The sequence below is a fragment of the Rattus rattus genome, chromosome 14, assembly GCF_011064425.1.
Source record: "Rattus rattus isolate New Zealand chromosome 14, Rrattus_CSIRO_v1, whole genome shotgun sequence".
NCBI classification, from domain to species: domain Eukaryota; kingdom Metazoa; phylum Chordata; class Mammalia; order Rodentia; family Muridae; genus Rattus; species Rattus rattus.
In genome coordinates, this window is record NC_046167.1 from 12,271,195 (window position 1) to 12,296,294 (window position 25,100).

Below are 25,100 nucleotides of genomic sequence, written 5' to 3' on the forward strand. Positions count from 1 at the left end.
GATCTGGGCATACTCATCTTGATTTTATGTGTATGGGTGTGTGTTGCCTGTATGTATATGCCTGTGAAGCCACACTGGATCCTCCGGAACTCAGCTACCAGATGTGTAGGATGTTATCATTATGCAGCAAGGCGGGGCCAGGATAAGGCGGAGCCTATCATTGGATGAAATGGAAGGGTAGGCGGGGAAAAGTCTAGGAAGGATTGGGGGTAGGGATGGCGACAGCGGAGGAGGATAATTCTGATCCTGGTGTCTTAGGTCAATTTTACCTTGTCTAGATGGGCGATTTCTATCTTTATTAATTGGCAGTGAATTTATTCTGTGGATGTATTGTAGTTTGAGGATTTAACGTATACATCTTATTGTTAAATTACAAGTTTCTAGAGTTTTGATTTTACCGGGCTACAGGGGATGTGAGCAAAGTTCGGGGGTGGGGGGTGGCAGAGAGACAACCTGTCGAAGTTCTGGAAGCCATGCTAAGTTATAGAATGCCTGGGGCTAGCGTGGCATGGCGCCACACTAGAACAGCACAGGGAACGCGATGTGTATGTGAGGTGTGTGTCAGGCATGGTAACAACCCGCTGAGGGGACAGTGTGTGAAAGCAGCTGGCAGTGAGGCAGCCGGAGCACGCGGCTCCTGCACATCCGCACAGAGTGGGAATGTGTGGGTACCAGTAGCCGCCGATCCGTTTTTTATTTTTACCACAACACGTGGGTGCTGGGAGTCAAACCAGGGTCCTCTATGAGAGCAGTCAGCGAGTGTCCTCAATGTCTGAGCCATCTTTCCAGTCCTGTCATGCTCACTAAAGAGTGAGTTCTCGACACTTAAACAGGATACCCTAAGACAGACTGCAGCCAGGGTTTGCTAAGGTTACCTTTGTTAGATCCTGGCCAGAGGCAGCAGGTACTATGCTCTGACCCCACGCTTGCCCAGAGGCACAAAAGGTCTTTTTGGGCTGGAAAGGCTCACTGCAGCCAACTGTCTTGGAACTACTCCCTGTATTACGTGATCAAAGATACCAGCTTTCTAGCGGAGGTGGTGGTCCATACCTGTAGTTTCAGGGAAGGATCCGGATGCTGTTTGGGTACATGGTAAGTTTGAGGCCAACCAGGGCTACATGAGACTCCCTTTGGCACACAAGTACACACAGAAACAGCAGCATGAAGATGCAGTGGGAGTGAGTGGGAGGACTCTGCATTTGAGCCCGTCTAAGGGACGCCCCTGGGCTTGAAGGTCCTTGGCCAGGCACCCCTGCATGGCAGCAGTTCTAGGAGAGGGACACCATAGGCCCTGAGCTTATCGTCCCTGATCAGACTTAGGGCTGGGAGCTACAATTGGGTCCTATAGAAGATACTGGGCACACAGCAGTTTCCAAGAAAGATCTGCAGGAAACGGGGGGCGGGTGGAAATGGCACCAGTGACCCTGGTCTTATAGTTAATGACATTCAAGACCAGGAAACTGGCTCTAGGGCATCATCGCCAGCCTCGACATTAGAGGTAGGATGAAGATAACCCAGGGAGGCTTAGCAATGAGCAGGCACAGAACAGATAAATCTAGTGAAAAGAATGCCTAGGGAGGGCTGGACATATGGCTCAGTGGATAAGAGCACTGACTGCCCTTCCGGAGGTCCTGAGTTCAAATCCGAGCAACCACATGGTGGCTCACAACCATCTGTAATGAGATCTGATGCCCTCTTCTGGTGTGTCTGAAGACGGTTCCTGTCTGGATTGGGTACGTATCAGTGACAAGAGATACAGAAAGTCCTTCATGTCTGATATCTCCTGCTCACAAGTGACCACACCGAGAGATTCCTCAGCTCCCCTCATCCCAAGTCTTATTTCCACTCCATTCCACATCTCTGTGTGTAACACCCAGTTCCCATTAAGGCCAACTGGACTTCTGAGAGACCCACTTTATTCAGCTCTGTTCTGTACATATGTTGACACTAGGCCAGGCCTAGTCACTTTGTCGCGTTTGTCAAAATGTCTTACATACACACACAAGAAAAGGTAAACACGAGAGGGACCTGTATGCAGTTGTTCTTGGAAATTCAGTTCTGAATTGTGTGTGGGTATCTCAGATAACTCACACTAGCTAGGAACTTAGAAATTCAGCTAGTGCTGGGTGGCAGTAGTGTACACTTTTAATCCCAGCACTCAAGAAGCAGAGGCAGGTGGATGTCTGAGTTGGAGGCCAGCCTGGTCTACAGAGTGAGCTCCAGGACAGCCAAGGACAGATTTAAAACAAACAAACAAACCCTGCCTCAACAAAAACAAACAGAGAGAGAGAGAGAGAGAGAGAGAGAGAGAGAGGAGAGAATACAGCTATAAAGAGAACATGCTTTCTTGCCTTACCCATTAGCTCCCCCGTTACTGACTGGTAATTCTGCACACATTTACAAACCTTGGCCATTACTGGCTGCCATTCTAAGAAAAGTCTTCCCCCCCGACACCCTAACCCTGCCCTTACATGTCAACCTTCACCTTCAAGTTTATGATCTCAACACAGATTCCTGGTATTTGGGGCAAAGGGAGCCAGGTTCACTGGTTTGTAAACAGTTTTAAGACAAAGTGGGGAAAGTTACAGTACTATTATTATTCAAACTGCAAAGTCGTTTGGATTGAGTTTATTGTTTGAAAAATGATTTGGCAATAGATAGCATTCATCAGGCACGTACTATCTGCGTGCTAAATGGTTTTCTTCCTTCCTTCTTTCCTTCTTTCCTTTCTTTCTTTCTTTTGTTTGTTTTCTTTCTTTTACTATTTCAACACCCCAGGAAAAAGTAGTGTCAGAAGTAATCAATCCCTTCCCCCTCTCTCCAGGAAAAAGTATTAAAAAGTACTATCAGAAGTAGTCTCTCTCTCTCTCTCTCTCTCTCTCTCTCTCTCTCTCTCTCTCTCTCTCTCTCTCTGGCAAGCCTCAAACTCTCTCTTTTCCTTCCCATCTCCTAGGTGCTAGGATCCTAGGCCTGCACCACCATGCCCAGCTGTTACAATGACTCTTACCAAAACCTAGATGCAGTTTAAACTGGTTAAATTAAATTGTGCTCGACGGTAGCTCAGTGTAGAATCCTCTCCTACCATGTGTTAAGAATCTGGGTTTTTCCTTTTCCTACTGCTCTCCCCACCCGCCACAGCACACGCCATTCTCCTGTGGAAGACCACGCACATTTTCAGGTACGTCACCATCGGGCATGGCCAATGTGGAGCAGAGTGAAGGCACCAACCAGGTGTGGGGCCAGAGCCTCTTCTTCAGAGAGGCCCGGCCTGGCAATGGGCAGGCTGTCCGCTTCTCTGTGCTGCTGTTGCATGGTCTGTTCCCCCGAACGAAGGAGGAAGTCTTTGTAAGAGATTCGCTTGCCCGGATAAAAATGTAAGCACCCCTTAGGTTTCTCTTACCTACCCCTTGCAACTGGAACCAGACCAGAATTGCTTCCTCAGAAGGGAAGGTGCACCCCTCTGCTTTTCAAACCTCCCCGTTTTTCTTTTCCCCTTCTTCTTGGGGGCTGCACGCCTCCCCAGGTCATCAAGCATGAATCTTCTCAGCCAAGCTCATTTCCTGCTCTGAGGTTTGGGAGTGGGATAGGGAGACCGACTACGGAGGTCCCTGGAATAAAGTGATACAATTAGACTTCAAAAAAAAAAAAAGGTCACATGCTTAGCGCTAGTTCACACCGACACCGATATCAGCGCAGGACTTGAACTCACGCTGGACAGTTGTACGGTTGGGTAGTCCTCGTTTCCCATCCCTGCTTCCCCACCACTTCTCTTGGTACGCGTTAATTCACCGTGAGGTCAGAGTCCTGTTCTGTCTTCTTTGCATCCTTTCCTCCTATCAGGCTGTGAGCGCACACACTCCCTCGTCCGTCCGTTCTGCTTGACTTCTCCTTCCTCCTCACCGGTGAGCATCACTTTAACCCCCTGCCAATTCTTCAAAGTGTGTTTCCCGTGTTCTCTCATTTCAAATGTCCGCACTCTCGTCCCTCACCCTCCTCTTAGCTGATGACTTTACTTTAGTTTTATCACTAAAACATAATCTCTGGGGTTGGGGATTTAGCTCAGTGGTAGAGCGCTTGCCTAGCAAGTGCAAGGCCCTGGGTTCGGTCCCCACCTCTGAAAAAAAGAAAAAGAAAAAAAAAAACCATAATCTCTGGTATACACAAGGCTATGGCTCTGACCCTGAGCAACTGTCAAAAGGGAGGTGAGGGGAAGGGGAGGGGAGGGAGGAAAATATGAGTGGATTGGGGAAGCTCCATGCAGTCCTTACCACCAAAGCATAGGTGCTTGGCTATGACCCCAGTGTCCATGTAAAAACCGGGCAGGGTGTGTATCTGGAACCCAGACCTGGGGAAGCAGAGACAGGAGGATTCCTGGGCTGGTTGGCCAGCCAGTCTAGCCAAGTTGACAAGTTAGTTTTACTGACAGCAGTGTCTCAAAAAAGAAATAAGGTGGAGAGTGTTCAAGGAAGACATCTGACATCAACTTTGGGCCTTCGTGTGAGCATTCACACACACTCAAAGTAAGAACGAGAGGAAAGTGCTTCCTAATTCCCTCCTAATCTACAAGCTCCCCTTTACATGGGCCTGTGGTCTTTTAACGACCAAATGTCTGCTTCAACTCAAGACACTGTTTCCTCCTGAGCTTGCCAGTCTGTATCTTCACGCCACCAGGAGTTTGCCCCTATGGTGCCCTTTTTCTCTCTTCTCTATCATCGAATAATCCCCCTCCCTATTGGATCATTTCCATTAGAACATATTCTACATTTCCCCCATATAAAAACACAGCCAGGAAGAGGAAAAGCACAGCAGTGATACAGGGTAGGTTGTGCTAGAGTACATCACCAGCCTGCCTGTGACACTGGGCTTCATCCCAATCCTGGGAAACAGCAAACAAATCCCATGCTCTCTCTCATGGCTATATTTTTTTCTGCTGTTCTTCACCATAAAAATCTCCCAAATATGTCGTTTTCCTTCTCCAGCTTCAACTTAATCTTCACCTCATCTAAGAGAGAGACCCATCTTTTTAAATATTAGCCTGCCCTATGCAAGGCCGAGATGGTTCCTTGAAAGCTCATCCAATGGTGAGCACACTCTTATTGTATTCTTCATTCTCTCCCTTTCCCTCTCTGGAAATCTCCTTCCCTTTCATGACACCCACACTCTCACTGGCTTTCCTTTTTCTCATTGATATCCCACTCACAAACCTCACTTTTTTTAAAAAATAGTTTTCACTTTTAATGTTCAGAATTGGATATTAATAAATCTGTTTATTTCCTGCTTTTTTTCTTTATTTTAAATTGGATATTTTATTTATTTACATTTCAAATGTTATCCCCCTTTCCCAGTTTCCCCTCTACAAACCCCCATCATGTCCCCCCTTCCCCTGCGTCTATGAAGGTGCTCCCCCACCTACCCACCCACTCCCGCCTCACCGTCCTAGCATTCCTCTATACTGGGGCATCAAACCTTCACAGGACCAAAGGACTCCTCCCATTGATGCAAGATAGGGCCCCTTCAGCCCTTCCCCTAACTCCTCCATTTGGGGTCCCCACTCTCAGTCCAGTGGTTGGCTGCGAGCATCCTCCTCTGTATTGGTCATGCTCTGGCAGAGCCTCTCAGGAGACATCCATATAAGGCTCCTGTCAGCAAGCACTTCTTGGCATCAGCAATAGTGTCTGGGTTTGGTGTCTGTATATGGGATGGATCCCCAGGTGGAGCAGTCTCTGGATGGCCTTTCCTTCAGTCTCTGTTCCACTCTTTGTCCGTGTTTCCTTTAGACAGGAGCAATACAGACCTAACTTTTATATACTTAGAAGTTTCTCTGGGGCTAGTCCTAAGCCTTCTGCTTCTTGATAATTTCTTTGGCAATCTCTTACCCATTCTTGTGGCTGTAAGAATGGTCCCCTATGTGATGACAGTTTAACTTAGGATTTTTTGACTTTATGATGGTACAAACGTAAACTTACATTCAGTAAAAAGTCACATTTTGACATTTTTTTTGCCTTGAGATAGCAAACTTTGGCCTGGAGGTTAGGCAGCTGCAGTTCCCCGTTGGCTATGTTAAGGGCTCATGAGAGATAGCAGCTAAGGCTCTAAGCACACTGCACTGCTGAGCTAGGATGTTAGGAGGTTAGGGGGCTGAAGTAGTTTCAGTTTGGGTTGAAGACGCAAGCCTGTTGTAAATCGAGCAGCACCTGTAATGTTGATGATTAAATTTTCATCTCTCGGGCAGAGTTCCTTCTCCTGTTTCAACTGTTCACTTAACTGTATCTAGCTGGATAACACAGGCTTTAGCGTACTAAACACATTATGGTTTAGTGCTGGGGCCCAAACCCAGGGTTGTTGTCTGCGTGCTAAACAAATGCTCTACCATTGAGCTCGATCCTTAGCTCCTCCTCTCTTTTGATCCCTGTGATCACAAGATTTCCTAATAAACCTGATAACAAGACAGGGGTTGACCTGTTTAGGATGAGAACTTGTTCATCAATACAGGGGTAAATCTTTTTTTTCTTCTTCCTCTTTGAAAAGTTAAAAGAAAATTCGTGTGTGTGTGTGTGTGTGTGTGTGTGTGTGTGTGTGTGTGTGTGTCTGGATGTACAGACGTGCACTGCAGAGGCCAGTAGAGGGCACTAGAGTTCCTGGGTCTGGAGTTACACGGTTGGTTGTGGGCTACCATGTGGGTGCTGGAAACTGAACCCAGTTATCTGCAAGAGCAGCAAGTGATTCTAACTCTTAAGCCATCTCTCCAGACCCCACATTTTCTCAGTTTCTAAATGGGGTCCTGAGTTAGAGCCCAGGGCTTCATGCAAGATAAGGCAATGTTGTACGTAAGCTCTGTTCCCCAGACCCAGGAAACAAACACTTTTTGCTGTTGCTGTTGTTGTTTGAGATAGGATTTTGCCTAGTGTGCCAGGCTGGCCTCTAACTCGTAACAATCCTCCTGCTCCAGCCTCCCAGTACTGAATTACAGATGTGAACCACCACCACACCAGATCTGGAGCAGGGTAAGGCAGACAAATTAAGAAAAGAAAACCCCAAACTTGCAAATGTGTGGTATCATAGAAAAAAATTATAATTACTTATCAATGGTATAGAATTGCAGCATTCACCTCTTTCCTTTGGTAGGGTACCCTTTATGTGATTAACCTATTGGTTGTTTTGAACAAGAAAAAATTAACACAGGAAGTGCACAATTTGAAAGAGAATTTACTTACTACTAATAATGAAGGGAGCAGGGAGAAAGCAAACAAGCAAAGGCTGAATACAAAGGGGTAACGACATCCCAAGCATTAAGGATGCTAACAGATCATTCATTGTATGGGCTTGAACACTGGTGTGGCTCCTCGTCAAGCAGGAATCCAGTCTTGTTTTGCACCTTTGATCCATTGGCTACAGGCCAGCCAGAGCGGTACCATATGTACATCCAACCAGACCACAATTTCAACACGAATCGGAGGTCAGACGCACATTTATATCCACTTGGGAAAACAGGTTGTGCAGCTGATAACGCACTTCAAAGTCAATTTGGTTCAAGTTCGTAACCCCATCCCTTTAAAAAAAAAAAGGGCGATTTCATTCCACTGTGGAATTTAAAATACTTACAATAAAGGACTTTTTGTATTTCCCATATGGGAAAAGCCTTGATTGCTCTCAATTCTAGCTGTTTTTTTCAGGCCCAACACCTGAAACTGGTTCTGGAAACTCCCCCACCCGTCTAGTCCTACTCCGAAGCAACCTCTACCTTCCTCACCAGCCATGTTCTTTAGCTTCTCCAGTTTTCAATTCCTTAAATCTTCTTCAACCTCTCGGTATTAGTCCAATCAGACTTTGCCTCCTCGAACCCCTTCCCCGCGTTCGCATCAGGCAACCCTCTTTGAGAACTGGGTGACCAAACTTGACCCCGATAGCGCCCCGTAATTCTACTATCCCACCACTCTTCTACGCCTCCTTAGAGTTCCGCCCCGCCTCATTCCCGCTCCCCCCGCCCCAACCCGTGAATTGCCTGCGCCTGCGCACCTCCAATTCAGGCGCTTTCCCTTTCCTGACGGCCAATCCACTTCCCGCCTCCGGTCCTTGGAACACTCCTCCCCTCTGCTGGGGCCCTGAATGAAGGTGCTGGAAGAAGCTGTCCTAGATATTGCCTGTATAAAAAAATTTACAGATAGGAGAATTTCAACGAATCACTGAAGAAGTAGAGTACCCTCGAGACTGGGTATATATTTATCACTTAAGAACCCAAATGGGGGTCTGGACACGCAGAGAGGACCGGCAGCGATGGTCAATTTGGATTAGGCAGTAATGCGGGCAGCCCTTTCCTTTCCCCCCTTCCCTCCGCCCCGCCCCCCTAGCAGCCCGGCCGCGTTGGTGAGTGGCGGGCGGGAGGGCCGACGGGCGGAGGGAGGAGGGAGCTGAGGGAAGGGGCCCTCGGCTGCAGATAGGTGGGGGAGGGAGGGAGAGCCTGAGCGCTGGAGTTGGTGCTGGGAAACCCGGGGCTAATGTTGACAACAGGCACTAGGTGAGTCCCAGGGATCCTCCTTCCCCTCCGCTCCGACGATAGGCAAGAGCTGGCGCGGAGGGGTACCGGCCTGGACTTCTACTCCCCGAGGGACTCGAGAGGCGACTCCGCACTCCTGCTCTCCGGGGGCGGCGAGCAGTGGAGGGACGAGCGGGTCGGACGTCGTTCTCCTCAGACCCCTCTCCCGGAGGGTCTGGTCAATGTGAGGGATCTCTGGGCCGGGCCGAGGCTGGCATGAGGGGCGACAGAAGAGGTGTCTGCCCCACATGCCTGGGCCCAGCCTCGGGGCTGGAGGCGGGGGAGTCTGCTGTGGAGGGGGAAGGTGTTCGGGGGCGTGGAAGAGTGCGTGGAGAGGCTGGGGCGAGCTCCGGAGTCCGGAGGGAAGCGTGGACGGGGGAGCGGGGAGGATGTAGAGTAGTCAGACAAGCTCGAGAGGCTTCGGTGCTGAGGGAGTGTAGGTTGAGAAGTTAGGGTTGGGGCTTAGATGTCCCCAGGGAATAGGAGTTGTGGACGGGAAGTATGTCAATGGTGGGACCCTGAACCACAGCGGGGGTTTGTGGGAGATTTGTGGGTGATGCGTGTGCAGGGGAAGAGGCTTGGAGTGGACCCGCAGATGGTGAGAACCGGGCTGTTTGGGTTTACTTCCTTTTAATCAGGTAGGCTAGTTGATTCTTCGACTCTTCCTCAAGGCTCTCATTACTTCCCTTACGAGTACTGTTGAACTAAAGAGGTGATCACACGGTGTTTGATCTGGTGAGCCGAGCAGAGGCTGCTTACAGGTTTTGGGGATACGCATGGTAGCGAATAGCTCAGCTCTTAGAAAAACTTAAATGTATCAATTGACACGGTAGATGAAAGTAAGGCTCTTTACTGACTCTTCTCATTTGTCATAGTTTTTAGGTGTTCATAAAAGTCGTACAAATCATCGGGCAAGCCTTTATTGAGCTGTGGTGAAATTTCTGAAAAATTTGAGTAAGTCTCACACATACATATAAGATACATATGGGCTTTGTAAAAGAATAAACTCAGAGACCAGAAGATATCCCTGTGCTGTTCTACCTTTAGAACATTTTGAGTTCAAAACCCAGACTTGAAGGGTAAACCAGCATTCTCCTACTCTGTAGTATTTTCAGAGCAGTCTGATTGTGATTTCATACATAGACCATATGGTACTTAGCAGACTTATAGCTGTATTAGGGAAACACCTCCCTTCTCTGTCCTCTCTCAGGACACTGTCTTAGAATCTGTTTTACTAGTAAAAGAGTCCTTTTTTACTTTTTCTTTTGGGAGTTTAGAATGTAATTAGAAAGGCAGATAAAATAATACAGATCGAGTGCCCAGGGTGGTGTTTTAGGAGCTGGAAAGGTGGTTTTCAACCATACTTTCAGCCAGTTTACAGGCAGTCTGAATATAATTGTAATCCGGCAGAGTAGTTTGTAAAAGTTAATCCTATTTCAACTTCAACACCACTAACTTTTATATTCATTATTTTATTACATGGAGAATTTGGAAACACTTTAGGTGAATTATTTAGCTGCTATTAAATACGAATCTAGCATTTTTATTAGATTTAATTTATTATATTTAAATTGACAGGATACGAATGTGTCTCGTTGGATTCACGTTTGTTTTTTAGTTAACTTGGTGCGTGTGAAGAGTGGAAAAGAGCACTGGGTAGCTCCTGAGGCAGATGGGTAACCTTGGGCAGCTAGCGCTGTCGTCAGCACCAGAAGCTTGGATTGGGTAGAGCCCCGTAGTCTTTTAATCCTAAAGATCTCTCATCTTGTACCACCTTTTCAGTGTCAGGTGTGAAAGAGAGCTGACATTTATTTAGTGTCTTTCTCTATGGTAGCTACTGTGATGTAGGCTAGTGACTCTAGGGAACACCAGCTCCATTTTATCTGCAAATAAGTAGAATAAACGGAGAAGTTAAGTTGCCTGATTTCCGTAGCTAATAGGGTCCAAAGCTGGGATACACACTTGAGGCTGACTTGAACACCTGTTCTCTTTGCTCACGTCCCATTGCTGCCTGTACTTTTGGTTATAAATTTGTTAGCTGGAATTTAGTTCTGACAAAGGACTTACAGATCTCTTTGGGAATCTGTTCTGTCATCCTCTGAAGCAGGAGGTGTCTTAGTTTGTCATTGACTGTCACTGTCTATTAGTGTGGTAGTTACTTACATTTACCTAATAAACGAATATTGGTGAGTCATGGCAGTTTGGGACCCTGCAGAGCTTATAAATGATGATCTTTCATGGATTTGTCAGATAAAGAGTGAGATTGTATTCTGTGGAAAAATTTAAAATTTAATTTATAAGGAACACTTTAGTTATAAATTCTGATGTTGATTTTGTTGTCTGAGAACTGTATGTTTTTGTAATCTTGAAATACCTTGTTGATACTTCACATCACAAAATACAAATTCTATAAAATTTTGTTGCATATAACGATTAATACCCTTAAATAAGATCGTATTGTTACCTTAAACAGGACGTGTCTCCGTAGGTTCAGCCAGTGTGCCAGTAAGCTAAGAGCTTCACGGAGCAAGTGCCAAAGCATTATTAGGCCCCTGCTGAGATTCACAGTTCTATGACTTGTCATAGTCGGGGTCTGTGATCAAGTCTTCCATCTCACAGGCCGGCGCTCTCAGGGTTCTTAACTTTGGTTAAGACTGTGAATTCACATTCCAGTTCTATCACCAGCTGTGGGGACCTTGGTCAAGTTACTTGGTTAAGTCTCAGTTTACTCATTTATAAGTAGGGAAGACAATACCCACCTCATAAAAGCTTTAGTATTAAGTGAGACAATATACATAAAAGGTTTAGTGTGGTACCTGTGACTAGACACTGGCATTACACTGTTTGAAGGTTGGGTTAGAGCGTGGTGGTGTCACAGTCAAGGCGGTATACACTGCAGGGTAAGAGGTAAATGAGAGTAGCGGGGAGGCTGAAGGAAGGTGGAGGCTGGTACTAAGCTGTCTATGGACCTTCAGCACTCTCCTGGTCTAGGTTGTCTTTCTGGTCATATTTTAACTCTAAAGTAGGAAATTCCTTATTTATTGATACTTTATTATTGCAAAGGCTTTAGTTATTAACCTGGGATTTCTTGCTATAATTTAAATGTTGTACTTGAAAATACTTAAGACAACTTGTACATCCTTACCTTTTTCCAAGACACCAAGAAGTTTAAATACTTTTATACTTTGTAAATAAAATTGTGATTTTTCTCATATGTAATTTGCAGATAATTTAGAAGTCAAAACATAAAAGCACTGCCTGAAAGTTATGTGAGATACCTAGCTCTAGGTAGAGAAGTGTATTTTTTGAGAAGTCCTACATTTTGGTGATATATACAGGTTTTTTCTTTCAGTTTATGTAGTTTCCAGTTAAGCATGTGAGTTTGTTTAGTGCTGTCCAAATAGCACATTCTGTGATGGTGGAAATGTTTGGTATCTGCACTGCCCTGCTTGGAAGCCACTGGTCATGGGGAATTGAACACTTGAAGTACAATGGTCCTGAGCAACTGAATTACAGGTTTTATTTAAGTTGAATTTGTGTGTAAGTGGCTTAGTGCAGTAGTAGTAAGTAGTACTACTAGTAGTAGTTTTTCAGCCAGTGATACTTATGTCCCTCAGGAGCATTTATTATCTGGAGTAATTTGTTGTCATTTACTACATGGGAGGCACAGAGGTGCTTAGCTGCTTCAGGTTTATAGGATAACCTTTAAGTTCTACAAAGAATGAATTATCTGATAGGCTGAGGCTCTAGCTCAGTGGTAGAGTGCTTACCTTGTGGGCAAAAGCCTGACTTTCATTTCTAACACTGCTAAACAAACAAAAAAACCCAAAAACCCCCACCAGACTTGCTCCAAATGATAGCAGTGCTGAGGCTTAGAAACTCTGGACTCCTGGCTGCCCTGCTGACAGCACAGAACAGAGTATGCAGGCCTTATTAATCACTGTGCTTATACACATTCTCCTGTACTAATGAGATTGAAGCCTGCTCTAATGTGAGAGAGTTTTTTATTTTACAAGTTTGATAAGATTATAGTAACGGGTAAAATTTATGACTCAGAATTCTATACTCTGTTCATTGGTTAGGTGGAAGCAAGAGTTTTTGCTTTGTAACTCTTCTCTTGAGTAAATACATTCCAAGAATATTGCATGAAGTAATAAATCAGGATCTCCGTCTCTTCCCTCATTTTGGAGTGCTGAGACGTGGGCTTCCCTCATTAGATAGCATTCTCTCACTGAACTGTGATCACAGCAAAAGACTCAGACTTATTTGCTTGTTTCACAGTGCGGAGGATTGAATGAATTTAGGGCCTAAGACATGCTTGTGCACTGAGCTGCATCCCCAATGGAGGTCAGATGACAACCTGTAGGAATTGGTTCTCGTATTCCATCCACTGTGGGTTCCTGGGCTGGTCAGGTTGGGCATAGCACCTTCATCTGCTGAGCTGCCTTGCCCTTTTTTTTTTTTTTTTTTTTAAGTTAGGGACTTAACTGTATAGCTATTTTGGTGTGCAATTCACTATATAACACAGGCTGACCTCTTAACTCATGACAGTTCCTACCTTGAACCTATTGAGCATTGCTCTTAACCATGTAAAAAGCGTGGGTTAAAACTTACTCATGCTGTCTCCAGTTACAGTGATGGATTGTTTTAAAGTTAATCATGGTTGGACTGATAATATGTGCCTAGAAGTTCTAAATGCTGCACTAGCACTTTCTTGTTCTGTTTATTTTATTTTATTTTATTTATAATACACTGTAGCTGTCTTCAGGCCCACCAGAAGAGGGCATCAGATCTCATTAAGATGATTGTGAGCCACCATGTGGGTGCTGGGATTTGAACTCAGGACCTCTGGAAGAGCAGTCAGTACTCTGAACCACTGAGCCATCTCTCCAGCCCCAAAATGTGTAGCCCAGACTGGCCTTGAACTCGTGATCCTCCTGCCTCTGCCTCCTTCAGCAGATTCTACCAGTGTGCGCCACCACAACCCGCTGTTTATTTTTTGAGACAGGGTTTTTCAGTCTGGTTGTCCTGGAACTCATAGAAGTCCACCTGCCTCTGCCTCTGCCTCCTAAGGAAGGCATGTACCACGATGTCCAACCCACTTTTATGCTTAAATGTTTCCTTAATTAAAGAATAAAAACAAAACAACAAAAAACCCTTGGATACAGAATTAATAATAATAAAAGGAGGAATGTAACCAATTTTTGCCACGGTGCTGGGGATTGAGTACTGGGCGTGCTCAGTAAGCACTTTCTACCACTGTGTCCTCGGCTTCTAAGGTGTTCCTTCTCATCACAGCAGCACTACTTCGTGTGCATTTTAAAATTTCATGGGTGCTGGGGTTGGGGATTTAGCTCAGTGGTAGAGCGCTTGCCTAGCGAGCGCAAGGCCCTGGGTTCGGTCCCCAGCTCTGAAAAAAAAAAAATCTCATGGGTGCCAAGCTTCATTAATATGTTGTGTTGTTAATTAAAAGGCATTCTGCCCATGGTACTGACGCTCTTTTACTCTTACAGATTGTCCTGGGTCACATAATGCCAGCTGAGCGGAAAAAGTCAGCAGGTATGGAGGAAAAAGAATCTTTTACTAAACAACAAGGAGAAAGACTGCAGTGAGAGGCGGCCAGTGAGCAGCAAGGAGAAATCAAAAGACGATCTCAAGATCACTGCCAAGAAGGAGGTCAGTAAGGTCCCAGAAGACAAAAAGAAGAAACTGGAAGAAGATAAGAGAAAAAAGGAAGACAAGGAACGCAAGAAAAAAGAGGAAGAGAAGGTGAAGGCAGAGGAAGAGTTGAAGAAGAAGGAAGAGGAAGAAAAGAAAAAACAGGAAGAGGAAGAGAGGAAAAAGCAGGAGGAGCAGGCCAAGCGGCAGCAGGAAGAAGCAGCTGCCCAGCTGAAGTAAGAAACCTGGGTAGGGGAAGGAGTGAGAGTGGGCGCCCGAGACGCAGAGGGGAAGTGGTTGTTTGAGATAACAACAGGCGGCCCCTAGCTGGGAGGTCTGGGAGGCTGTCAGCTTGTCTCACTGGGTCCCCTGACCAGGGCATGCTTGAGGTCCGTAAGTAGTGCGGTCTTGAGTGTTTTATGAGGTCTAAGGTGATGTGAGTTTTGTTTGTAAAAACCTTGTTCATGGAGCTTCCCTCTCTAGCCTCAGTGGGAAGGATTAAACCTTGAACCTTCTGCATGCTAGGCCAGTGCTCGTCAACTAAAATTTACAAACCGTCCACCTCTCCTTTAAAAAACAAAAAGGTGTGTATGTGTGCGTGCGTGTGCGTGTGTGTGCGTGCGTGCGTGCGTGCGTGCGTGTGTGTGCGTGTGTGTGTGTCTCCCAGGGTGTAACCCAGGAGGCCTGAAGAGAGCATCAGGTTCCCTGGAGCTATAGTCACAGGTAGTTGTGAGTCACGATGTGGGTCCTGGGAGCCACATATGAGGCCTCTGAAGAGCAGCAGGTTGTTCTAAGCAGTGAGATATTTCTCCAGTCCAGTCTCCCCCTTGTTAATAAGGGAGAGACGGAGGTCTGGAAGGCAGTAGTAGTGGCCAATATTAGAATATTCACAATCAAGATTCTTCAGAATTTCGTGCTTATTTTTCTTCCAAAATTTAAAACCAAAATGTTTTGTAAATTGTCTCTGTGCATGTGTACATTCTTGCCCACTTGCAAAGAGGCCAGAGGACAATGTTCAGGAGTTGGTTTTCTCCTTCAGCTTTAGGCTTTTGGGGTCAGACCTAGCTGTTAGACTTGTGTAGTATGTAGTATGTGTTGATCCTTGTACTAAGATTTTAATTCATAAACATACTTGGTTTCAAAGCACTTCCTTTGCCCCTTCAAAGTTGTTGTTTTTCCTGAGACAGGGTCTCACCATGTTTGTAGCTCTGGCTGTCTTGGACTTCGTTGTGTAGACCAGACTGCCTTCTAACTTGTAGAGACTTGCCTGCCTCTGCCTCCCAAGTGCTTGAGTTAAAGTCATGCACTGTACACATCCAACTTCAAGGTGCTTTTAAAATAACTGAAAACAACCAATTCTTTTGTTGTTGTTTTCGGAGATTTTTTTAATAATTTTATTATTTTGTGTATGTAAGTGTTCTGCCTGCAGGTATGTTTGTGCAGCACATGCATGCAGTGATGGCTGAGGCCGGAAGATGGTGTTGGAGTCTCTGGAACAGCCATGGATGGCTGTGAGCCACCATGAGGTGCTGGAAACTGATCCCAGGTCCTCTGGAAGGGCAGCCAGTGCTCTTAACTGCTGAGCCATCTCTCCAGCCCCACTTCCTAACCTTTTACTGGAAAAATTTCAAATATTTATGAAGATAAAATATAATAATGAACCAGTCTTACCCCACATCTCTTTTCTGCCTTATTTAATAATTACTTTTAAAAAATTCTATATGTATATAGATTAGTGGAATTGGGCATTGGTCTTGAACCTAAAGCCATAGCTTGAAAGGCAAGCATTGTGCCATGGAACTATATCCCCAGGTCCTTTCTTAGAATATTTTAAAGCGCATAGGGGTTTTGTATTTTATTTGCCCATAAGGTCTTTATATTTTACACTGTTTTCAGTATAGGGTAAAACTGATTTGCTTCATTCAGATGCATACTGAGTTCTGCTTCTGCTTCTTTTATTACAAGTCCTGTGGCTTTCATATGACTGAAAGCTTTGTATACCCAATGCAGCCCCTTTGTTAACTCAGCAAGGGTGGGCATGGGGCCTGGAGTTAAGAGAAGTGATTAGCTGGGAAGAGGAAAATTACTTTTTTGTAGATTTATATTTTAAAACATATATTCTAATATTTTAAAATCAAAATCATCCCTGCCCCAAATCATTACTTCATTTTAAACAGAAAAAAAAGTTATGTCAGCTTTATCTGTTCTTTTAGGTTAAGTTGAGTTTACTTACACTCATTAAAGGATTTTAAACTGGTAGTTCTCCTAGAATTCCTTCCCAGACTTCTTAGTCATTCTTGTTATTGATGCTTGTGAAAAAAAATTGAGCTTTTTATTTTATGTAATATGTGTATTTACCAACATCCATGTCTGGTCTCCACATATGTGCAATGCTTTTAGAGACCTGAAGAGGGCAGCCGGTCCTCTGAACCTGGAGTTTAAGATTGGTGTGGCTGCCAGTGCTGAGAATTGAACCTGGGTTCTTTGGGAGAACAGCTAGTGTTCCTAAGTTCGAGCCATCTCTTCAGTCCAGTATCTTCTTTTGCTGCGTGTGGTTGCAGGGGGGAAGTTCCTCATATAGGTCAGGCTGGCCTTTACTAATTGTTTGATAAATGCTGACTACGGAGAAACAATACTTGACAGTTGAGAACTCTTTAAGTACATTTTATAATGGTTGTTCTTTAACTGAGTGTCTCTTGTGTAAATGTTGCTATTTACCCAGTGCTTTGGTTTAACATTTTATATTATTCCCAGGCATATCATCTTATCTTTTACATATCGAGCACTGTGTCTTAGATCAATTGAACTTGCAAATCGACAGAGTGATTAACAGTTTAAATTATTGGAAATCATTCTACCACAGTAGGTGTAATAATTTTCTGTGCTGTCAGTATATCAGCCGTTAATACAATGGCCTTGAAAGTCATGAAAGAGGTGGCAAATGCAGATCAGAGGCCCAGTGCTCACTTAGGTGCACAGGGCTCAGTCAGGGTCTGCAGGATCCCAAGGCGGCAAGGCAGTGGAGGGCCTCTTGCTCCTCTTGTTCTTGTATTCTATACTTAGAGTGTACATTTTCACTGACTTTAAGTGATTTATAAATGATGCTTCAAAATGTATATGCTTATTTTTCTTTTGTCTTTTTCATAGAGAGAAAGAAGAATCTCTTCAGCTTCATCAGGAGGCGTGGGAACGCCATCAATTACGAAAGGAACTCCGTAGCAAAAACCAAAATGCTCCAGACAACCGACCAGAGGAAAATTTCTTTAGCCGCCTAGATTCGAGCTTAAAGAAAAATACTGCTTTTGTCAAGAAACTAAAAACAATTACAGAACAACAGAGAGACTCCTTGTCTCATGATTTTAATGGCCTGAATTTAAGCAAATATATTGCAGAAGCCGTAGCTTCCATTGTGGAAGCAAAATTAAAAATCTCTGACGTGAACTGTGCCGTGCACCTCTGCTCTCTCTTTCACCAGCGGTACGCTGACTTTGCACCCTCACTTCTTCAGGTGTGGAAAAAACATTTTGAAGCAAGGAAAGAGGAGAAAACGCCCAACATTACCAAGCTAAGAACTGACTTGCGTTTCATTGCAGAATTGACAATAGTGGGAATCTTCACTGACAAGGAAGGTCTTTCCTTAATCTATGAACAGCTAAAAAGTATTATTAATGCTGATCGAGAATCCCACACTCATGTGTCTGTGGTGATCAGTTTCTGTCGTCATTGTGGAGATGATATTGCTGGACTTGTACCGAGGAAAGTAAAGAGTGCTGCAGAGAAGTTTAATTTGAACTTTCCTCCTAGTGAGATAATTAGCCCAGAGAAGCAGCAGCCTTTCCAGAATCTTTTAAAAGAGTACTTTACGTCTCTGACCAAACACCTGAAAAGGGACCACAGGGAGCTTCAGAATACTGAGAGGCAAAACAGGTGATTTTCCAATGTTCTCAGAGTTGAGAGTTTATTGTGGAGCTCGTGCTTAGGTGTTTAAAGTCTCCATCCACTGAGAGCTTATGGAGAAGGGCTCCTCACAGGCGATGTCTTAGTGTTCCAGGGACATTCAACAGCGTAGCAGCCTTCCGTCTCATGCTTAAATGTGACTCTACACTAGGTTTAGAGAGTCTAAATCTCTAACCACCCAATAAGGAGGAGGTGATTCTTGCTTTGTTGCTGTTTTCTTCCTGTGCTGTAAGATCCTCATGAATGTCGAGGAGTCGCTCTTCTGTCTCTGCCCCTTGACCTGGGCTGCCACTGTTTTCCTGCGCTCTTGTCTGTGCTCTTCCTAACTGCCTTGCTTCCATTGCTTTGGAGTTTAAGTTGTTGATGTCACTGCTGCTACTTGTTCTTGTGAAGAGAGTGAGTCATTCCTTAGCAGTGGTGTTTTAGATCACATTTCTGAGAAGTAGCTCAAAGATAGCATGAAAAGTGTCCTTGGATATGTTTTTTGTTTTTTTCCCCCTTGGATAAGTTTTAAAGTGTACTGACAGGAGTCATCTTCCTGAGGGCTCCTGTTCCCAGTTTTAAAGGAGTACCGTGCTGTCGCTGTGGTCACTGGTGAAAAGGCCCCACTAGAAACCAGATTCTACTGTCAGAAGACTGTGTCGTTACTGCACCGAGGACACATCAGGATCAGCAGTTCATGGGTCTTGGGCTGACTTTAATGAGGGTGTTGATTTGTTGGGGTCTGGGGTATACAGAAGGGACTAATAGCAGTTTTATTTCACTGAGAAAATTACAGGCTTAGGAGTTTAGAACTTTTCTTGATGGGCCATTGATGGGAGAGGCATACCTTTTCCTGTCCTCATGAGCATGCACTGGGGGAGGACTGGTGTGAACAGTTAGCCCTGGATGGTGATTGATTTAGCCAGAAAGAAGGAGTGTGTCACTGTAGTGTATATTGTACAGGGTCATGCAGATGCTCAGTCCTGGGGACCAAAGGTCACTCAGCTGAGAAGTATACTCTCTGGGCAACAGTGAAATCACATCTCAAAGGAAAAAGTAAAATAGAAATGGAATTGCTATTCTCGTCTATGGTTGTGAATACTAATTTTCATATATTTAAATCTCCTTAACTATGATTTGCATAAGACTTTGTCATTTTCATTCACCTGTCCCTTTATAGTTTACCTGATACATCACAACTGACCTTGTAAACAACAGTTGATGGGTTCTATTGTCTACTTTAGAGTTTCTGTATTGACTCCTAGCCTTAGAGCATCTTAGTAGAGGAGCTATAGTGATTTACTATAGCTGTGAGACACACCTGTCTGATCCCTGTGACTTCTCTTGCAGACTTGCTGACTGCCAGATGCTTTCTCTTTTCAGGATAACTGTCTTCCAATGCTTTCCATACACTCACTGCCCTTAGGACATTTGGTTCTGATTTGTCTTCTCTGACCAGGATTGCTATAGCTTATTTAGCTGTCTTGTCATTTGTCTTTTGTCTTTTTGTCAGTACTATTTACATTGAAGCCTGATTCTCAAATGCATTGCTCTATTTTTGTTTGTTTGAGACGGGGTAGCCGTGGCTGCTGTGTAGACCAGACTGGCTTTGAACACACAGACCCTCTCACCACCTCCTCTAGGCACTCGGACTAAGGGCATACTACTGCCTGGTTCAAACGAACTACTTACTGTTAAGGTACTTTGTTCATTTTGAACTAGTGCAGTAAGTTTTGCCCTGAGTGCATGCTTCTCGGCTCTCTATTTTTTTGAGGTGGCATCCCACTGTTGGCTTAACTCAGGCTTATTTAGATGGTCTGGACATGCTATTTTAACAGTGATCTTGTGTGTGTTATTAAGTGCTCAGGTAAGTAAATGGGTTCTTTTGTTTTTCAAGACAGCCATGGCTGTCCTACAACTTGCTCTGAAGATCAGAACAAGTTGGCCTCAAACTCAAAGAGATCCTCCTGCCTCTGCCAGCTGAGATTAAAGGCAGTAAATGGTGCGCCCACAGTTTGGGTAGGCATCTTCTGCTCTTTTATCTCTGTGGCCTTTCTTCAGAAACTTAGCAGCTTTGCTCCCGGAGCTGGGTGGATTCTTTTGTTTTTGTTTTTAGCTGGGGTGGTGGCAGCAGTGATGGGGGTGGCAGCAGTTGTTTAAGACAGCTTTACTGTGTAGCCCTGGCTGTCCTGGAGCTCACTGGAGCTCACTGTAGACCGGCTGTTCTGCCACCGCTTCCTAAGTGCTGGGGTTAAAGATGTGTGCACCACCCCCCAGCAGTAACAGAACTGTTACTCTATGGTTTTAAGAGTTTACTTCCAGTGTAGATTGATGTTGACATTTGTTGTAGCATATTTTGTCTGCTTACTGATGCAGTAATTCAGATGTGAAAATCTTAATAGAGGATATTTGACACCTGGCTTAGTAACTTATTTTGAGTTCAAGATACTTTGAGTTGCTCATCAGCTTGGTAGTGAAGATGCAGATAACCCAGCTGAGGAAAGATAATGGATTAACACAGTCTCTTTTGGTTAATTCCTTTCTTCCGAAAGTACCTTATTACAATTTACTTCTGAAGTCATCAGTTTTGAAAAGTATCTTCTTTAAAGACACGACCCAGTAGTTATTTTCAAATGTGAAACACGGGCAGTAGTTTCTCCAATAAGATTTCTCTTAGATGTGATAGCGTAGAAAACTGAGTAATAAGTGACCCGAGACTTTAGTCTCACACATAATTAAAAAATTTTATGCCCTTTGTGTCTTAGGAAAATCAAGAGCACTATTTTCAGTCTAGGAATCATAAATGCACATAGTCATTTGCTGTTGAATGTGTTAGAAAGCACTATCCTTAGAGCTGGTGAAATCTTATTCTGTGTGCATTAAAGACTATACTTTAAATTCCATTCAGCCAATTTTGTTGTTGTTGTTGTCTTTTTGAGTTTTATTTATTTATTTATTCTTTTATGTTATGAGTACACTGTAGCTGTCTTCAGACACACCAGAAGAGGGCATTGGATCCCATTACAGATGGTTGTGAGCCACCATGTGGTTGCTGGGAATTGAACTCAGGACCTTTGAACAGCCAGTGCTTTTAACCGCTGAGCCATTTCTCTAGCCCTGTCTTTTTGAGTCTTATTGTGTAACCTATGCTGGCCTCCTGCTCATGGTCCTCTTGATTTCAGCCTCCCAAGTATTGAAATCAGGTGTGCCCCCAGGCCCAGCTCTGCCCAGCAGTTTTAGACATAGACTGACTCAGAATTTCTGGTGCTTTCTTGGCTGAGCTCCATGCCAGCTCTGGGCAGAGGCATGCAAATCTCTTTGAGTTCAAAGCCAACCTAGTTTACAGAGTCAGTTCTAGGACAGCCTGGGCTATACAGAGACCCTGTCTCAAAAACAAAATAAAACAAATAATAGTACAGTAAGTTCTGCTGTTTCCTTAAAGACACTGGAGTGAGTAACCGAGTGAGTGGTAGTGAGTTTGTAACTATTCTTTACTCATACTTGGGCCTATAGTCTATGCTTCATTATGCTTCTAAGCCCCTGAAGAATTTATAGTTTTGACTAGCGATGCTTTTTAGGTAAGATGAACTTTGAAAAATTTGAATTATAATTTTTTTTTACTTTAAAAAATCATGTTTATTATACATTTTACTTACATGATCTTAAGTAGCTCTGGGAAGTTACAGCATGTATAAATTTTAAGATTAGTATGTGACAGTAGCTTTATATGTTTGGTAAATATTGCCTTCTGTGTGTTTAGGGATCATTTTGTTAATAGAGATCTTTACTAGTTTTTTAACATTTAATTGATTAGTCAATATAATGTCATAGTTAAGATTTTCTTTGAGTAGACTAAAGTAATATATTCAAATATTGAAGTAATCAATTCTCAGTTCTTAAAATGATTTTTTTCGGGGTTGGGGGTTTAGCTCAGTGGTAGAGCGCTTGTCTAGCAAGTGCAAGGCCCTGGGTTCGGTCCCCAGCTCCGAAAAAAAGAAAAGAAAAAAAAAATGATTTTTTTCTTTGTGCTGTGACAAAGGCCAGGGCTTATGCTTGCTGGGCTAACACTTCTACCACCAACACCTAAAGCAGTGTGTGTGGGGTTGCCTAAAGCCATCAGAAAACACAGATGTTTAACATGACAGTTCATAACAGTAGGAAAATTACAGTTCTGAAATAACAATGAAAGTAATTTTATGATTGGGGTCACCACAACATGGAGAGCTGTATTAAAAGGTTGCAGCATTGGGAAGGTTGAGAACCACTGCTCTAAAGTGTCTTCATCTCTCCCCACACTGGTGATTGACGGAAAGAGTAGCAAGTGTTGTTTTTCACACCTTTTAAATTAGTCCTTTCCTGACTGCCCAAATTGTTGGCAATAGCAATTTGATTTTAAAGTTTAGTAAAAGTTGTAAATAGAATGCAAACATTCTCCTTTCTCTCACCTATTATTACATGATCCTCTGAAATCAGAACTACAGTTCTGTGAAATAGAACTACAACATACTAAAACCAAGAGACCTCTGATAAATCATCACAGTCTGAAACAGAAGTCTCTCCCAAACCAGTCCACCCACTGGATGTATAATTGTCATTGACATAACTGAAAATCTGGACAAAACCAAGAGTTTTTAAGGTTGGTAAAAGCAAAGATTTTTAATTTCAAAATACACTGTTAGCTTAAAAGAATCTGAGAAGTACTATTAGTTTGACTAATGTTGAAACTTAAATATACTGATTTAAAATTTACTTAAGTTTAAATTGCTTTTATTTTTATTTCCTTCAGGTATGCTTTACCTATTCTTACAGGTTGATCAGTTGGTAATATTTACACATCATTAAGAGATTGCCTCACTACCGTATATTCAAGGTTATATGTGTCTTGGCAGTGATGGTCAATGCCTTTATTCCCAGAACTTAGGAGGCAGAGGGAGATGTGTCTCTGAGTTCCAAACCAGCCTGGTCTACAGAGCTAGTTCCAGGTCAGTCAGGGATACACAGAGAAACCCTGTCATGAAAAACCTAAAAAAAAAAAAAAAAAAAAAAAAAAAAAGATATTGCCTCCCTGAATTTTCTCCTTAAGCAAACTTTAATAGTGTTATAAGACCCCTGTGTTGTTACTTCCTCTTAGTTTACTATGAATTTCACATAATAATGAATAAATATTTTAATAGTTACATTGTACACACTGGTGTCTTTTCCTAAGATAAACATAACCAAATTTAAATGAGATTTAAATTGTAAGGAAATTTAATGTAATTTTATGACTTACTTCTGTAATGATTTGACAAGTTGGGAGCAAATCGGAGGTAAAACCCAGTATTTTTTTTTCTTGGATTTAGTCACGACCATATTTTCAAGATTTTATGTGTCTTATTTTCTGTGATTATGTAAGATCAAACTTTAAAAGGATGTTTGTATATTTGCTGAGATTTTTAAAAATTAATTTATTTTGCATCTTGACCGCAGTTTCATAGATCAAAATATATGGCATTGAAGCTTTTTACTTCTTTATAATAGTTTTAGTACTTTTTTCTCATATACATGAATTCCATGTATAATCTTACTGATGTCTTCACAATAACCCTAAAGGAAATACCTGCTTTTTGAAGGTGACTGATAAAGGAATTTGAGGACTTGCCCAAAGCAATTTGAAGAGCCAGTGACAATGAAGTTCCCTTTCTCGGTGCTGTACCCCTCACAGCTGTACAGCATCCATTACTGTCCCTACTGCTCGCTGTAAACCTTCTGACTGGCCACTCAATCCTTACCAACTCCACTGCAAGCCAGAGGAATCCTGGTTACAGTTTTGGTTAAAAAGAGAATTTAAAATAGCACCTTGATTTTGGAGTGTATACTTAAGAGAGTTTGTAATTCCAATATCATGTACAAAACAGATTAATTTTGATTTTAGAGGCAGCCATAGTCTACGTTTTAATAATGCAGACTCCAGAACCAGGGTAATTGGGTTCACACTGCAGACGTGTCATTTACTGTGTATCCTTGGGCAAGTTACCTCACACACCTGTGCGTCAGTATCCCTGACCTTCCAGTGGAGATCATAGTAGTGCTCTTCTTCTCATGTAAACGTGGGGCTGTTGTGAATCGTGTGTGCACTGCATCTGGCACTACTGTAATGCTTTTAGAAAAATGTTTATTACTTAATGTATTGCCTGTTTGATCTTTCCGAAAACCTCTGAGCAAATCATTGTTTTGAAAATTGATATGTTAAATGTTTTAAACACCAGCCAGCGTTTTTCTCTGATATTCCTACCTCAGCTTTGCTTGCTTTAGAAATTTATTTGTAAGGCAATATAGAGCAAATAAGAATAGATATAAGTAAAATAAGAGGGAATAACAAAAATCAAATCATAGGAGTGAAAAGATGGGAAAGAAAAAGCATACCTTTTAATGTGAGGCATTAATGAGTGGATGCTTGTCAGTGTCGTAATAGTAACATAAAAAACCCCTTCAGTGAGTGTGATGGCCCATGCCTTCAGTCCCAGCGCTCTGGAGGCTGCAGTACTCCGAGCTCTGTGAGTGTGAGAACACTTAGGATGTTTCTAAATGGTGATGTTTCATGCTGGTTTTGGTTTTGCTTTTGTTTGTTTGTTGGAGACAAGATTTCTCTGTGTAGCTCTGGCTGTCTCTGGCATTCACTCTGTAGACTCTGGCTTTGAACTCAGAGGTCATCCTGCCTCTGCCTTCTGAGTGCTGGGGACCAAAGGTGTACACCACCAACACCTGGAGAATAAAAGCTTTTGATCTTTGAAACAGGGTCTTCTTTCTATAGCCCTGGCTGTCCTTGCACGTATGGTGATCTGCCCTCCTTTGCCTCTCCAGTGTTGGAATTAATGGTGTGAGCAGCAAGAAATCTTTTTTACACATTTTTGTTATAATACGACTTGGGACCGGTTTTCTCTCATTACTTTCTACATCTGTGAGAGGGTACTACTACCTCAGCCTTGGC

General features: G+C 43.3%; 1 protein-coding gene and 2 long non-coding RNA genes across 3 annotated transcripts in view; 2 read left to right on the forward strand and 1 right to left on the reverse strand.

Moving 5' to 3' along the window:
* Nucleotides 1-7,186: 7,186 nt before the first annotated feature.
* LOC116883543 lies at nucleotides 7,187-7,955 on the reverse strand. The gene is made up of 2 exons (XR_004385770.1): nucleotides 7,751-7,955; nucleotides 7,187-7,549 (listed from the first exon to the last, which is right to left on the reverse strand). It is a non-coding gene; the product is annotated as an uncharacterized LOC116883543 (long non-coding RNA).
* Nucleotides 7,956-8,441: 486 nt separating this feature from the next.
* Nucleotides 8,442-12,931, forward strand: LOC116884031. The gene is made up of 3 exons (XR_004385811.1): nucleotides 8,442-8,515; nucleotides 9,409-9,487; nucleotides 12,815-12,931. It is a non-coding gene; the product is annotated as an uncharacterized LOC116884031 (long non-coding RNA).
* A 1,133-nt stretch (nucleotides 12,932-14,064) lies between these two features.
* Nucleotides 14,065-25,100, forward strand: part of Upf2 (UPF2 regulator of nonsense mediated mRNA decay) — a 90,849-nt gene continuing 79,813 nt past the window's right edge. Inside the window, 3 exon segments of the mRNA XM_032885264.1 lie at nucleotides 14,065-14,112; nucleotides 14,114-14,427; nucleotides 17,339-18,118. Coding sequence (XP_032741155.1) covers nucleotides 14,065-14,112; nucleotides 14,114-14,427; nucleotides 17,339-18,118 — 1,142 coding nt within the window.